At 31.6% G+C, this 18,373-nt stretch overlaps 1 protein-coding gene across 1 annotated transcript in view; it reads right to left on the minus strand.

The window, feature by feature from the left end:
- trio (trio Rho guanine nucleotide exchange factor) overlaps positions 1 to 18,373 on the minus strand; it is a 669,473-nt gene that overhangs the window by 254,329 nt on the left and 396,771 nt on the right. Inside the window, exon 14 of the mRNA XM_024360812.2 lies at positions 10,674 to 10,865. Within this exon, the coding sequence (XP_024216580.2) occupies positions 10,674 to 10,865 (192 nt within the window). The remainder of the gene's footprint in view (positions 1 to 10,673; positions 10,866 to 18,373) is intronic.

Below are 18,373 nucleotides of genomic sequence, written 5' to 3' on the forward strand. Positions count from 1 at the left end.
GAGAGAGAGAGAGAGAGAGAGAGAGAGAGAGAGAGAGAGAGAGAGAGAGAGAGAGAGAGAGAGAGAGCGCAGGGGTGTGAAAAAGCATTTTTTTTCTTATATTTTTCTTATATTAACACCAATTCTATTCACATACAAATTTTTAACCCACAAACTCAATTTAGAGGGGGCGGCAAAACCGTAAAACCTTAGAAAAATATGGCAGAATAGGAAGAAAAGATGTAGAACTCCAAAATGCAGTTCTATAAAACCGATCTAATTGTCTAATTAATAATTTAATTAACGTGGATAATTTATACAATCAGATTATTTGCACCTCCCTGATGTTCCAGGCATTCAGAAAAGTTCCACCTTAATGAGTGAAGACAACTCTCAATTTTCTATCCTAATTACTTTGTTCCTGCCTATCCTCCACTCCTTATTTTTCTTTAACTTGCTAATTAGATCTCAGGAACGAATGAAACTTAGCAACTGCCTACAAATTATAGAATTGACGATTACACCATTATAATGTCAAATTGTTATAAAAATATAGCTATAGAAAAAATCCTATATGTTTATATAAAATTACTGTCAATTTAGGGATTAATTACAGTTCTAATTTTAGAGTGTAATATAGGTTATAAATAGAGTATTTGTACATCAAACTAACCTATGTATATCCAGGACCAACGGAATACTAAATGAGTAAAGTGCCTGACACACCATTAGCCTGTTTGGAGCCAGTTTATAGCGTTAATAGGCATAAGTAGTTTGGTAATTGGTTAACGTTAGGCAATTCCTAGGTAATGAGCTATTTGCGCTTTCACGTATTCACGTATATTAGTAACAAAGGGTCCAATTACAGTTCACTAACTCTATTTAGAATAATTTAAAAAAAAAACGAAACTATCTCTTGAAGAGGACAAAAAACTTTGTCACTTCTTTTTTCATTTCATTTGAAATATAAAAACGTCTCTACCCAATCCTTGATTCATATCTTGTTATTCCTGACCAACAGTTTGGATTTAGAACAGTACCATCGTGTGGTGGATGTCATATCTCACACATTGGAGCTTTTGATTGAGTCTGGCATCCTACTCTACAAACTTTTTCAATTCCTTTCCCCTACATATTTCCTTTTAATCCACTCCTACCTCCTTGATAGAACCTTTGAAGTAAATCATAACCTAGTCTCTTTTTTCAGTCCGCCGGTGTTCCTAAAAATAGTATCTTAGGTCCCATTGTCTATACGGTTTATACAGTGATATCCCAACCCACACTAACACAGTCCTAGAAACATACTGATGATACATGTATACTGTCTGAAAACAAGGACCCTAACAATCCATCACTAACTCTACAGACACACATAGCATCCATTTAATAATGGTGTCAAAACTGGAGAATCAAAATAAATCCTAACAAATCCCACTAGTTCGCCTTTATTCTCGTAAACTTCAATCCTCCTGTCTTTCAGTACCCTTTTTAAATATCCCACTAACGCCCGTTGAACGAATTCGCTACTTAAGGCACCTTCTTGACAAGAGACTTACTTGGAATCCCCATTCAAGACTGAAACGACAAGCTCGTGGATTTATATTACTACAACACCTACTTGACAAACGCTCTAAACTTTCCATAAACTACAAAAAAATATTATATACTTTAATAATCAGACCAATTTGGACATACGGATTGATCTCTGGGGCTTTATCAAACCATAAAACTCCTCCCGTATCCAATCCTTACAATCCCAAAAGTATCCGTAAAATCCTCGATGCTCCTTATTACGTAAACAACAAACTCATTCACAAAGACCTTAACATCCCTTTCGTTGCAGATTTGGCCCGAAACAGACATTTTCATTCTGAAGTCCTTATCTATCCCAACCCATTAGTTCTTAATGCCTGATCCTTAAATCTTCCCATAATTTTTAAAGTTGTAGAAATAGTAATTTTACTTGTTATAAGCAGATTTTTATAACATTAATAAGTTCTTTTTAACATTTTAGACTGGAAAAATTAAATAAATGAAAACTAGAAAATTTTAACATAAGGTTTTTCACTTGTATACCGACGATATTATTATTGGTTATTTGAAGGATTCCTCTCTTATAAAGGGTATTACTGCAAAATTTAACAAAACAATTTTTAAGTATATAAAGCTTCTTTTTGACAATCTGACTGATCCTTGCTATTAACCAATCCTAAATCTTTAATGGTTGCAAGGTCCCAAAACAGAAAACAAGTTAATTGGGTCAAATGAAAAACTTTTTTTTTCTTATCCCTAAAAAGTTTGATGAATTGTCAGATGTTGAAGTTTTAGAGGGACTTCAATAAATAAATAAATATGAAATTGATTTAAAATAATAGAGCATTGTTAAATAATATTCAACCTTTTTCATTTTGGGTATTCTCAATTAAACCTACCCAGGAATAAATATTATAGGCATTAATTTTCGATAGGCAACAAAGGAATTATAACAAGGAATAAATCATTAATATGAAACGTGACTTCGTTGAGTAACGATTTTCTGCCCGAGATCAGCATCTAATTTTGCTAACTGATTCCCTGGCTACTAACTGAATACTCGTTACCTTCCTCCGAATTTTAAATCAATGTCGTTATTTTTTTCCAGCTACTGAATAATAGCCTTCTTTGAAAGACTGAATTGTTAAAATAACGAAAACAGGAGTTCACAGATAAAATAAGGTGGGGAAATATATCTTATTAAATTGTGACGGAAATAAAATACATATAGATAGGGATATCTTTCAATTCCGTCCCCAATTCCTTTCTTTTTCAGATGAAATCGGGAATACAATAAGAGGAGCGTAGTGGCAATTATTTGAGGAAACTTTTCATAATGTCCTCAACGGAGCGGTTTGGACAAGGCACGCACAAAAAGTTAATGAATCATGAAGGGCTCGATTTGGGTCTTTCAAGTTGGTCACACACATCGTAGTAAGCCCAGCAAATAATAATTAATTATTTTAATAATTAATAATTAAAAGTATTTTTATTTTTTAAATTTCTTTATTATTATTTACAATATAAAAATGTATTATTAATATTGGCGCGACAGACCGTGGAGGTCCAAGTGTTAGGAAATTTATCGCGCGTTTCACGACGTAGTTTTCATAGGGTGGGTTCGTCACTCCCACGTTTATTTTTGTGAGTGCCATTGGCTAACGGGCCTCACAAATGCCCGGGGGGAGGCTATGAGTGAGTATTGTATAATTATATGCTTGAAAACACTGGATAGAGGCGGGGACTTGAACTCGCAACCTTTGGGTTGGTAGACAAGCGCGTTACCGCCACCCCCTTAAAATGTATAAAACAAGTAAATTTTCTGCTAGTGATAAAGTGACTAGATACAAACATGTGGAGAATCTACAAGGAAGATAGTTCTGAGGGCGGTCAATGGCGGCCGATATTACCAATTGTTGCCTACACTCCAGCGATGTACATTGAAAACAAAATCTAAAATATAAGTTTTGACGCAATCCTTCCAGGTAAGCTTCTGTCTATCCCTAGAACAATTACCTGTCGGTTTAATGTTCAATAGCATTTTAGGGATTCGTTTATTACTAAATCCTACAACTTTACCATATGGATTCGAAAAAATGCTATTTATTAATTACATTTACTGGGTGCCGTTGTTAAATTCTCCAGTTAACTCGTTTCTTTCTCCGAAAATTTTAGGCAACATGTTCAAAAACCTTGAGGTGCTATTCTTCTCTTGGAGGGGTTCCGTAATACAGAGGTTCAATTGCATTAAATATATACCTTGTTGGCCGAGACCTTCGTAAAATCGTCCGTTAAGACGATTTTACGTGTTACAGGAAGTGTCCGTTACTAGAAGTGCCTCTGTCTGTACATACATCAACAAGTTGAGAATTCGATAATGGCTTGTTACAACTAATACTGATTACTATTAATGTGGTCGTGGAATGACATAAATAATTACATCCGTAAAAAATTACTAAATCATTAAATCAGTTATAACATCTAACAAGACCGAGGCCATCAACGCAAGCAGACACTGAATTTTCTCGTTAAATTTATTGCACAATGCTATTAAAACGAATATAAGGAATAAAAGTCCTCAAACTTTCCATCAAGTTAAATAAAACAGAGGAGAGGCCGTTGTGAAGCCGGGGTCCGAAAACAAATTGCTCGGACCGGAAATCGGGCGTGGAGTACCAATATTAGCATAGCACAGAAATCTGCTGCGGAGAAGAAAGCTATTGATTGCTGGCCACCCTTAGCATTTCCTCTTTTATTGCGATTCAGTGCGGGGAGTAGCACTTGAGCATTCTATTACAGGGTTACAACTGATGTTAAAGATAAATCCACCGGCTGGGGAGGGGGCCTAGAAAGGGTTCTAATATTCACAGTCTAATCAACGAAACTACCCTCATGAATGTGCGGTATCCTGGCTAAGGTCAGATATAATTAGGGTGGGCTGTCCGTAGCTAAGGTTGTTGATAGCAGGTCTTTGGACCCGAGGACTGCGGCGGCGCCGGTTCGAATACGACCTGGATGGTCGACTTTTTTATTTATTGACTTGCTGTCCCACGATATGAAAACTTGACCCCCACCATGGTTAGAATAGGTTCGTAGATAAGGGAGTAAGTACATATAGCAAGTCAGACATTGTCAGAAAAGCTAAAAAGACTATCTGAAATTCTCATTAATAAGATATTAATATAAAGAATATTTTACCTATCGGAACCCGTCCTTAATGAATAAATTTAATAGGAATTTAACTAGCAATATCATTATTTTTATTCTAACAATATTATTTGTCATTATTAATACATTTTTAGAACTTTTTTTTTATTTTACAAATCTTAGTGTTTATTTATTTTTTCCTTTACCTTGATAGCGAATAAAAAATCATTAAAATAAAAATATAAAGTTATTATATTTTTATTTATCTGTTTTCTAATATTCCTATTCTTTTAACTGTCCTGCATATAAAAAAGTGTAACTGTTTCCATTATACCATAATCCCTTCGCATAAAGGAGTTTTTTAAAAAAAAAAATATATATATATATAACGTTAGAATAATGAATTCGCTATGCCCCCAAACATTGGTTCGGTTTTTATAAGTCTTTTTTGTTGTTTAAAATATGGTATTTTGTTTTCTTATTTAAATTTTCATTTCAACCACTAAAACATGGAAGTCGTGATGATTTAATCGAAAGAAATTGGGTAGTTCCTTCTCGTCCAAATTGCAAAACATTGTCCATAATTCGCCTTCTATCTTCTATTCCTAAACCTACAGCAAACGATGAACTAGGAAATTATGACGATTATTGAATTATTCTTCTTCTACCAACAAAATGGCGTTGGCAGGTAATTTTGTTGTAGAGAACATGTGTCCGTTCTGAAATTTAAATGACATAGTATAGTGTATAGTCTGTATAATACGTAATGGTATTTTACGTGAGACAGACCGTGTCGTTTCAGATACTGTCAAAACGTCTTCAATTTGCTACTGATTCGCTAAAAATAAAATAATTATTACGTTTTCATTAATTGTCTAAAACCTTTTGGTTAATTTTATTTATTTTAAGCTTCATTGTACATTTTTTTTTAATTCTTAATTTACGTTATTATTTATTTTCACCCCCATTTAATTGTTTGTATATATTGTTTTAGCCTTGATGAAGCCTTGCAAAGTGGGGCAAAACGTTTGCTCATAATAACTAACGACTATTTGAGTTTTTCTTTGACCGCACCCGGACCATCTTCCTTTCCTAAATCAATTATCATTCGAACCTCTTAAAGAATACATAACCAGTTGTTGCCAAAATTGCCCAAAATTATTTTTATGTTTGATTGATTCCTTAATACTTGAATTTATTCAAATAAAGGATATCTACCTCATTAAAGTGAAAACTGTTCATTTTTGTTCAAAATAAAAATAACGAGAAATACGAGATATGTTTGATCAAAGAAGGTACACTGCCGTGAAGCAATATGGTTTTCCTTCTACTAGTAAATCCCAATTTGGACAAGACTTATAGCGCCCCAACAACCATTTCAGCAGATGTCACCTTTATACCAAACAAGCAGCTATTTTTAGAACTACTTGATAAAAAACCTAGACCCTTATAACCAGCTGCAAGTTTCTTCCGTTCTGTAGCAGTTCCTACCCTCATAACCGAAGATTTGTTACGGTCCAATGCATACAACAAAAAAATTTAAAAAAATGAATAAATAAGATAGATGAATTCTTTTGAAATGAAGTAATTATATTAGTTTTAAAATAAAAAAAAATTCATTTATAGGATACCACCAACAGTTAACTACACTAAATCCCGTCAAACGTAAATCAACAAGGTCAGGACTCTGTACAATCCTCCCAAACACGTTTTGTTCAAAATTTGTACGTTCACCCTTGCTTCGAAGGTTAATAATCTTCCTGGAATTTGTTCGTCAGAATTTTAAACGCTATTTTCAATTACCTGGCCTAAATTACTACTTTATCTTTGGCCAAAATATTTTAATATCAATTTATTTTCTAAGACTTCAGATTTCGACGATATAAAAGACCACATGTATAAAAAATAATTTTAGCTATAAAAACCGTATTTATTACTCAATTAGTATTTGAAATAATGTTCTGTTTCTCTTATCTTCTTGAATTCTAATCTACAATAAATAAGACAATATCCGTTATCAATTAATGTATATACACCGATACACCATACAGAAGAGTTGATCCTTCCTTATCTGATCCTCATCTCAATAGAATTTCATTTCTACTTCTATCCGTTGCTCTTTAAATATTTTTCCAGCATTCAAGCCCCACCTGTTCAACTATATTTAATTTTTATGAATTTAAACGCACACACTTATCCGCTTCTTCTTGGTTATTATTTAATGTTTTTTTAAAAAGTTATTAATATAAAAAATTTATTCTTATTATTAAGTTAGTAAATAATGATCAATTATAAATTCTCTTTTATTTATAGAGAAAATGTAAATTACTCCCTACTGCCTGAAAATAATGCCAAGAGAAAATGTATTTCACCTACCCAGTACATACCCATATGTCGTTGCCAGAATTTGCCCCTGGAAGCTAGTTCATTAATTCCTATCTCTTTTCCTCTGAAGCATATTCTAAAGAAATAAGGCTAGGAATAAATAAAACAAATATTATTTAAAAGCAGAACATTATTATTATTATTATTATATGAATTATTAATACTATTATATGAAGAAGAAATACAAAGTAGTTATTTATTTTCAACCAGCTGAAGTTCCGGCCTACACTGTACGTCTTCATTAGGTCTGTTAGATAGAAGTGTAAACAGAGGCCCCTCAAATAAGAGTTAACCGATGAGCCGAAACATCCACAGAAAATAAATAAATAGTTGCAAACTATTTTTCCTTCCTTCTTGACCGCAACTCTGACTTTAAATTATTTTTGCATGTCAAGTATTGGACCCTCTAATTCCAGCTTATCCACTTTTCAATTTTCAATCATGGTGAATATGCAAAAGTTGGGTAAAGCCCTGGAAGTTAACTAAGCTAATCGGCTTCTCCTCTTCACCTCGTTTAGCGGGTATTGATTCGCATCCATAATGAGCATACTCCGGAATCCCATCCTTCATCAACGGTGACAAAATTATAAAATACATCATGGTATCCTATCACTTGCTCGAAAATAATATAGATTGATGGAATCCTACTTAAAGTAATAATGATAAAATGTATTGTTATAACTTTATGTAGGATTCAATTCATTTATTTAACACTACGAGATATAATAATTCCAGTTTTAAGTTGGAAAGGATATTATAGTACTATTGGTCTCATAATAACTGACAGTGCGCTAGTGTTTATATGCATTGAAGGCACTATTAACACCGCATCTTAAAATTAATTGCCTAGAGAAAATGTATGTCACTTGTATGTCGTTGGCATAACAACTTCATGCCTCTGGAAGCTAGTTCACTATAAATAATTATAAATTACTTCTAAATAAGTTCGAAAACTGACAACATGACGTTTATGTTGTTATACTATAATAAAAAGGAGTGTTTGTGTTATATGAGCAATAACATTTTTAAAAAAATTAAATCTAAGATTAAGGTAAACAAATTGAAAGTGACACCTTAATTGTAGGTAGATGGTCCAGGTGGCGGTTAAGAGAGTACACAAAATATGAGAAAATTACTATTAGTAACTAACGTTTCACCTCACTTCTCAGGGCTTCTTCAAGGCTTAGTCCCTGATAGATGTAGACATTATTTGACCAGGAGGTAGAAGAAGATATTCTGTATCTACTAGGACTTAGCCCAGATGAAGCACTGCAAAGTAGTTACTAAAGAATATTTTTTTCTATTACTAATAAATAGCCTTTTTGTATATCTTCCTTGACGCCATTTATTCCGACTACATTTATGACACTTATTACCATTTTGACAAATGTAATGCTATTTGAACCCTTTTCCATGAAAATGTTCCAAAAAAAATGATAATGAAATTTAATAAACAACTATTATAAATCAATTTATTGTATTATTAAACTTTAAAAATACTGACTATTTATATCTGTATTTGAACAGATGTCGTCGATTACAATCTTGGTCGAGGTGGCGGTCAAGAAAGGTGCACAATACCAAGTTCGAATCCGGCTGTGGCAGATTTATTCTGTTCTGAAGCCTTGTGTAATCTCTGAGGGCCTGGAGCCCTCCTGGGTCCACCCAGCCTCATATAGTATAAATATATAAAAAATAACTTTAAAAAACCATTTTTTTTTTTGTTTTACCAATTATCAATATTCTGTGTACGTAGCAACTCAGTGCAGGTAGGAAGCACATTTTCAATGAAGTATTTATCTTTTTCAATCACTCTTCTAATAATAAATAAATAAATCTCATTCTACCTCCAAACTCCAACATCCCAAGTTTCGTATGGCTCGCAACGTATTCTCAGTATTGAAGATTTTATTGGCCCTTAGGAGGTTCCATTAAAAGTCTAAATACCTGTTATCATCAAATAACAGGTCTAAAACCTAGTCATTAATACAAGTCGACCTGTTGCTTCCAGATGAAGGATTGTGGCAGCTGTTATCTGTTGTCTACATTGTTCTATTTAGTTTTATATATTAATATCTGATATTTATTAATGAACATTCAAACAGTACTTTACAATCCATTTCATGTAATCTGTTGTCTACATTGTTCTATCCAGTTTTATATATGACTTTTAAAATTTCTACGTATTCGTGAAGCATATTGCTGACTTCAGTTAGTAAATATAATTATGCAAATTATTTTTCAATTTGTTTTTTCAATGGAGGTTAGAATATAAAACTTCTTGCAGCTTTGGTGTTTTATTTTAATATGTGGGTCTAATTTCGGCCAAAAAAAACTTCTCATTATTGTGTTTGTGGAATGGTCTATCTAGACCATTGGTTCCAAACCTTTTTTGGACGGGGAAGCTTTTTAATAGAGGTATAGAAATGTTGGAACTCCTGCTTATCACTTGATAATTCGTATATTAGGTAAATATCAAAGATATTTATATATACATATATATAATATGTATATATATTATACATAAGGGATTATAGTTGTATATATATATATATATATATATAGATATTCATGATCCTTAGTTTAACTAGTTAAAGCGAGTTAAATTGAAAAGCTTATGTTAAATGAAGAAATATTTCCTACTTTTACCATATTAACACAACATAATATATGATATGGTTGAGAGTCTGTTACTGGGATCTGTTAAATGGAGAATGATATCACGCAACAGACCAGCTAATGTAATAATGTAATGACAGTTGTCAATTAGCTCATCTTGATTATCTTCATCACAAGTCAGAAGATCAACAAGACACTCATTGAACAAACTTTTACACAACTTCCACTTTTTACTCAATTTAGGCATGTTGTAATAAATTACTTTAATCAAAACTTAGACAGAAACAATAACATTAAGTTTTGGAAGGAAAGGTTATAAAACTAGTTGCTCTAAAAATATGCTAGGAGCTCATATGCATTTAGCATTTAACATAACTTTAAATAGAGCTGCTCACAATCATATACTTGGAACATTTAACATGGTAAAACATTTTACATTTAACACATCATGAATACCCCTATTATATTGGTCTTCATTCAGTTTTGTAATGGTAAGTGAAAAAATCAATAAAGTATCTGATTTTATATGATTTATTTAATGAATGCTGACTAAGTTCAAGAGGGTGTAGAAAAATTGTAAACAACAGTGGTGCAAACTCAAGGGAATAACTCTTGAGTAATACCATGATTGGTATGTATCGATAATGAGGAAATAGTCACTGACTATAAATTGAGTATTTTTTATATATCAAAGTTAAAAATATTGGTATGTACAATAATTATTATATGTCTTAGGGCTAAACCCCGATACAATTCATTTTTCTTAGCTACTTATTACTGATAACTGTGTCTGATATTTTGTTAAAAAATAATGAAAATATTGATTAGTTACAGTAAGAACTTTCTTCGAACAAGAAAGTAGCAAAAGTGATACATAAGTGCAAAAATGACATAACACAGACCTGGCACTTTTATAAGGAATGAGGCTTAAAAATCTTCTGTTCCATAAGTCGATTTAATTTCAATTTAAACATAATAATAAGCAAGATAAATAATAAAACAAAACTGACCTCTTTCTCGTGGGTGTAGAAGAGTACGGCCAAATCGAGCCGCCTTCTTCGTTGCTCGACCCTTGCAGCGAAAGATGTGACGTGGTTCTCAAGCTCTTTGGCCACCCCGTAGATCTCCTCCGGGTTACACTCCCCTGTTTGGGCGAGTTCTTCCGCCGCAGAAAGTAACTTCTCTGCGTTGCGGTAGGTGTTCTGAAACATGGAAAAGATAATTATTTAAACTGACTAAACATTACTTGGATTTAAATTATTTACACATACGTCTTTTCATTCCCAACTCCTTACCCATCCTAACCCATTATTTCTTAATCTCTTATCCTTAACAAATCCTAATAAGTCTCCGAGCCGTCTGAACAGAAGATGGCCACGGGACTTACTAATTTAAATTAATTTTTGAAGTACCACCAACGGGTGGTTCCTTCCCAAGATTTTCAAGTGTAAATGAAATATTCCACATATTTAACTCATTGTATTTATTATTTGTACAGTTGTAAATTACATTAAACAAATAAATAAATTAAAAAAAAAAAAATTATTTACACGAAGTCTCAAATTTGAAAAGTTTATAAACCTACAAGAATTCGAATCATTTATACAAATGAAAAATGTTTAAACAAAGTAGTCGATAGAAAATGGTCGTGGCCGGATTCTGTTCACTATAACAGAGTTTGTGCATCATTTTAAAGAAACAACATTCAAGGAATACGAACGTGAGACAAGAGCTGCTCTTGGAACAAACTTAAAATTATAAAAAGAGAGGTAAAACCTTGGCAGACCGCAAGTCGCAATAACCGCAGAGAAGAAGTGGTCCTTGTCCGACTTAGAATTGGACAGTCAAGACTGAAGCATTGTCATCTGGTTTCGGAGGAATCAGACCAAAAAAAAAAGTCATTTCCAGCATATCTGACTCCATAGTGAATCATTACTCATGTATGTAAAATATTCGTTATATTTATTCAGTTGTAATTTTTTATTTCTATTTTGTTTTATTTATCTTATCAGAATATGTAAATTTTTATCTATCTTTACTTCTTATAAATAATAATTATGTTTATTTAAAAAATATTCCTAGCACTATTCAAAATAAAATGTTTTGTGCTATTAAATAATACAACCAACAACAAAATATAATCAAAAGTCAAATTGATACAGAGAAAAAAATTGCTTTTAGGAAGTAATGGTACCATTATTTTTTTGAATTTTCAAAAATCCGAGATATAATTATGACTAAACTGAATCAAAATAGTATTTAACCAAGGCCCACCATCTGGTAATATTTGTGGCCGACCGAGTTAAAGCGCCAACTTATCTCGCTAGTGACTGCAGCGGCGCGTTTCCGAACCCAGGCCTTGAAGGTTAACTTTTATTTTAATCATGGTCCCACGAAACGAAGAATTAACCCCTCAGCGTAATTAAAATAGGGCAGAACCCTGTTAATCAAGAAACTCTAGTTTGAATGTGAATATTTAACATTAAGATAATGTTCTTTAAAATTTTACAGCTTTGTTTTAATAATATTTCGTTTATTTTTTAATTTAAAAAATACTGTTTGGTTTATATCCCATCAAACTGAACCAATGCAAAACGTGAATTTTATTTAATAAAAAGTAAAAATAATATATTAGTAATGGAAACCTTTTTATAAAATGAAGCTATTCCAATTTATTCCAAATATTTTTTATTTTGACCAAAATAATAAAAAAATGTATTATAAACTTTAATCCTATATAGGAAAGAAACAATTTAATATTGTAAATCTCCAGTGATTAGTATTTTTCAAAAAAAATTGTTTATGAATATTAGGTCTAATATTTTCAGTCTCTAATAAAATATTTTTTTATCAATGTTTGAGAGTAGTTAATTTTAATAAAAATTACAATTTTATTAGATCCTATACTCCCAACATCGTTTATATTCTCTCTGACGTTTCGGCCCTTAGTCCATTAACTAGTAGATAATGGATTTGTCATATTCACTAAAATAGTCTTTTCGAATACGGGCTATTTGCTCAAGCCAACTATAGAAAGAACTATATAATTTTATGCATTAATATTAATTACATTACTTTTCTTCTTAACAAATTGAACTGACTCCCAAGATTATCAACAAAACCTACCTTCAACTTTGAAAGATAAATTAAACTATGCTGGGAGAACAGGATCAAATGAAATTGTGTTACTATCTAATATTGCCCTTTTCTTTATATAAAATATCTGATACGAAAAATACTAAACTGATTTAGGAAGAGAAAAATAATAGACTAGATATAGATATAGACTAGATAATAGAAGGGTTATTAAATATGGGGAAAGCTAAAAAAAAACAAAAAAAAAAACAACAGAATATAATTTAGGACAAAGTCCAATTCCTTTGAATACGATGAGACAAATATAGTTGATAATGCTAAGAGATTCCCTTTTATTTTTAAATATTTTTAAAAAAAGTGTCGTTATAAAAATATATTGATAAAAGAGGTAGAAAACAAACTAGGATGTCGGATATAATAAAAATTGTTGTAAAAAGCTCTGTATATGAATTTTTAAATTAATAAAATTAAAAAAAAAGTGTAATAAATTATTTTTAATTCACTTATCCTGACAGCATTACTAGAAAGTTAAAATACAGTAGTGGTTAATTCATATAATCTTTCTTGAACGTATCGGTGGGACAGTCTCCCTTTCAGCATTTAATATACACTAGTATTTTTGGGAGTTACAAATTTTGAAATATATAAAAAGTTTTAAATTTGTAATTATAACATTTAAAATGTTAAAAAAATTCTTTTTTGAATAATAAACGAACTAAGCATCATTGTATTGTTGTTTTTTCATTACTGACCTGAAAATAAAATAAGAGGATTTAAAAAAGCTGTAATAAATATAATTACATTTTTTTTTAATTTCTATTATTGAAAAAATCATATGCACTACCTTTTACAACAAATTTTATTAAATTTAGTTCAGTAAGTTAAATAAGATAGTTTATAGCAGAAAATGAAACAAATTATATTTATCATTTATTGCCACATTGTTAAAATTGTCAAGATCAAACCCTCAACACGAACAAGGATTCAAACCGACTGAAACGTCAATTTTATTATAGAAAAAAGAAATATTGGATAGATATGGGAGGCGAGTAGCTTATTGGTAAGGCACTGTGCTACTAATTCCAAGGACTTGGGTTCGAATCCAGTTGTATACATTTAGTAAAATTGTTTTCGGGTGTAATTATCAATTTTACTTTACTCCGGGTTTGTTTACTTTACTTCTACTAGCTGCGTATAAGAGGGTTATGTATATTAATTAAAATTAAATACCTGTATCATTACTAGAGTATAGATATAACATAGATGTTATGGCAGAGGATGAAGTTATAAAATATTTGAGAATCAGGGCGATACCATTATCAAGAGAACAGGTCCATAAATTGGGACGATCCAGGAGGTTCACAGCCGTTAAATACACACCCTTAAGAACTACTGACATATTAATTGAGCATCCTACTACCGCTCTGATGGGCGGCCAATAAAGTGAACAAGAGCTGCTAACAGGAGGGGGCTGGAGTACTGGAATAAATTAACAGATGAGGGCCGGTCCACTAACGAGCTCAATGGCCCAGTCAAGTGCACGGCTTATGGACTGGTCGTATAGATAGTATAGAGTGCTATACGGAGATATCTCTTCAATCCCAAGGGTCGACGTAACAATATAACAATATAAAAAATTACTTAATCTTAAAGTGACCAATCTGGTTCCTACAATACAAGGAAATATAAGTCGTGTTCCTTTGAGCTGAAATAAAAACTACGGAACACGATGTTTCTTGGGGTCTTGATATAAGGCTCACATGAATCATATGAACCATTGACTGCAAAAGTGGCGTAAGTCTCACCTGGGCTCCGCTTCATAATGGAAGCTAATAGTATTAGTTCAAAATAGTATAGAAAAAACGTGTTAATTACACTAATACTTATTTTTTTCATAATAGGGATGACTATTAGTGATATTACAGGAGTTTAAAAGTACTTAAGTACAAGTTACTATTGTACAAGTCAGTGTAATTGTATTAAGTTAAATCGACAAGACTAGTAGTATTAGTTTGTGCTTTATTATGAAACAGGGCCCTGGAGTTTTCAGGTATCCAAGACTATCAGAACACCTTTTTACTATTTAAATCACACAGTTGCAAACATATCCAACTATTTGAAAAGAGTGGAGAAGATGGTCGAGGGCTGCGATGAAAAAAAAAAACACAAATAAACAAAAAATTATTTATTCGTGCCGAAGTTTCGACCTGAGTTTCAGGTCTTCATCAAGGCTATAAAACAAAAATAGGTAAAAACTATCATTCAGAGAAACATAAAATTGAAAAGAAATACATTGTATTATTACCTCTTATTGCTTTGTATCCCTGATGAAGACCTGAGACTCAGGTCGAAACGTCGGCACGAATAAATATTTTTTTATTTATTTGTGTTATCTTTTGTTTTGTTTTTTTTTGCTGACCGCACTCCCAAACCATCTTCTCCACTTATTAATCTACGGTCAACTATCTACATCTCATTATTTGAAAACATTTAAAGTTAATGGATTAATTAATTAAATAACGGCTCATATACTCTAGAAATATAAAGAGATAACTTCAACTGGATTAGGAATATATAATAGGGTGACAGATGAATCCAAATGTGAAAGAGAGGCATAACCAGCTTTCCTGGATTATAAAAAGTTTTTTCACAATAAATAATTCGACGCCGATAACACTATCTCCTACTTACCTTTCTCCAGCCTGAATTACCTTTCTGATGAAGTATTGTATGACTAAATTAAAGGAAACTGAAGAAAAGGAATCTCCTATTTTAAACAATTATGGCATTCAAACTTTTGGGAATAAATATCATACATAGATGGAGTTCCTTAATGTTCAGTATAAGTAGAAGAAGGCGGACATCCTTTTTATTGTAATGTAACTATAAACCCCTCACCAAAATGAATAAAATAAAAATTTATTACATACAGTGATATATATATAAAATTTGAAAAAAAAAGTGAATTTTCCTTGCTTTACAAGTACTACTTATAGACCTTGACTATTGTAGAATATAATATTAAAATAAATAAATAATGAAAATTATGTAATTTAAAATTAAAAAACAATAAAATTTTCAGTAGGGTAATGGTAAAATTCAAGTTTTTTCTAAGTATTTCAAAGATATGTTTATAATTAAAATTTTTTTTTTCTTTCTATTGAAGATAATTCTCCAGTTAATTGTTTTATAAAAATAAAAACTAATGCACATTAAAAAGTTGTTAAAATTTATAAAGCGAATTTGAAAATATAATTATTTTAGTTATTTAGATATATTTTAATAATTATACAACTAATTTTGTACTTACATAAGTAAGGCAAATAAATAGCTGTCCTTTTTTTACTCAATATCATTATCTTCTTCATACATAAAACGTTGTTAGGATGTTGAGATACAGTAAAGAAGTCATAATAGGGCAATTTATTCCAGAAAAAGATAATACAAAGTAATAATATTTATATTACAAATAAATGAATATACAAAAAAAATTTGTCAACTTTTTTTCTTTTTATATAATTTGAGGAAAGAATATATGTACACGACAGATAAGAAAAATTATTCTCCTTTATGACCTAATGTATCTTCAAAGATATAACGATGCAGAATATGGCGAGAGCTCTAAACATGGCAGGACATGCCTCTGGAGCCTACGTGACAGGGGCCTGCACAGCTGGACCTACGATAACCCATAAAAGTCTAGAACCCGACCATCCATACAGCGTACAATGTCCGCATCAGGTGTACGTCGTTCTTTATGCTAACCGGGTTAGACGATGTGGTTTATCTGGAGCCGTACTGTAATTAATGAAACCCATTTCATCTCCGAAAGTAGCGAGGAAGTGGATCCGACAAACGGGACGGGCATTAACATAGAGATGGCCTGAGTTACCAACTCAAACAGAACTCTCACCCCAGGCAGCAACAGTCCTCGTTTATAATTTCTTTAACAGAAGCACGATCTCCCGCAACTGCTAACAGAGTTACGACAGCTCTAACAGCGGGCCATCCACTTCGGCTGAATTTTAAAAGGCTCGGATGTTGAAGAGAGTAAGTGAAGTGGGAATTGTACGTTTCTATAGCATTAATCAAGCGTCATTATAAACCAAAAAAAAATATCATAAAGGTAAAGAACTCCATGATATCTAACATTCAGGGAGGTAACATAATATCCAATGGAGACATACGTAAAGATTTGTATCTAATGGATTAGTCTGGTTAAATATTGGTCAGGAATATTTTATTACCTTAATAGGTCAAAAAATTCTAGAAATAGGCATGTTTTTTTTATAATCTGTGGAATAAGTTGAAGTTATTGGTTCAGCAAGAAGCCGTGAACGCCAAGATGTTACGGAGTCTTAGTAACCTGGATTCAGAAGCAAGGCTAAACCGCTTAATTTCTGAAGAATGGTGGATATTTAAATTAATCCTTAGAAAATATATTCGTACCATTTCTCAACTTAATTAATTTTGTTTGAGTTACTAAAATGGCCAACTTCAGAAATTCAATCTTTCTGAAACAAGCGATTCATCACTCACAATTTATTTCTCGTTAGTGCGCCTCGAATTTTAAGTCCCTTTGTTCTTTGCTGTGCACTAATCAGAAGAGCGCTGATTGTGTCTCGAAACGAAAGCAATCAATAAATAGTTGATTACTATTAAGGTCCTTCTTAGCCGCATCCCTGAACATCTTAAGATTGTATATTAGAATCGGAAAGATTCAATCGTGGAATTATATGGCATCCCTGTAAAAGTTTGATCAATCAATTTGATTTATAACGCTAAATTAGACGAAATATTTTTAAAAAATCGTCAAATATCCGTTTTGCACTTTTAAAAATAAATGTGACATCCTCCACTGTGGACGAAATGCAGAAGAATAAATCCAACATAAACCTGAAAACTTGTAATAGAGAATGTAGTCGATCTACCAGTATACGTGATTGTTAAGAGGAGGAATTGAAACCAGCAGAGATTATGAGGAAAGTTGTAGTTTTCAAAACTTCTTTTCAAGAGCCATTTATTATAACAAAAACAACGATTGTAATTAAATTTAAATATTATATTTTATATAATACGAAGAATTTTATAATATCTCTTAGTAACCGGTAATGGACTCGTTAGAACTCCCCCTTAACTGGTACTGCAAACAACCAGTAAAGCTGCCAATAGAGACGGGGTTATTTTTTTTTTTAACTCGTGATTTCATAAGTTTTAATGAGATTAAGACTTTAATGGGCAAAGATTTTTTTTTTTAAAAAAAAAGAATTCTATAACGAACACTTCCTACATCATTCACTAAACGATTTCCTAAATTTGATGTTTTTAACGAAGTTTAATTAAATTTGAAAAGGTAGAATTACGTTTAATGAAATGGTAAAAATAAATTGGAATCATAAAAGTAATAAAAAAAAAAGCTTGGGGATTTCATTTGAAAGTTTTCTTTAACGTATAAAATAAAAGAGGGATTCACAGCAGGCTATTGAATGATTGAATCCAGTTGATTACATACTTGAAAGAATATTTTATATATATTCTTCAACTTATTTTACAATCAGCGAAACGTAATTTAATCCTCATTAAACTGTGACTACACACTTCTACGTTCCAGTAT

Source organism: Halyomorpha halys, unplaced genomic scaffold (assembly GCF_000696795.3).
Source record: "Halyomorpha halys isolate HHAL.00 unplaced genomic scaffold, Hhal_1.1 Scaffold87.1, whole genome shotgun sequence".
NCBI lineage: Eukaryota > Metazoa > Arthropoda > Insecta > Hemiptera > Pentatomidae > Halyomorpha > Halyomorpha halys.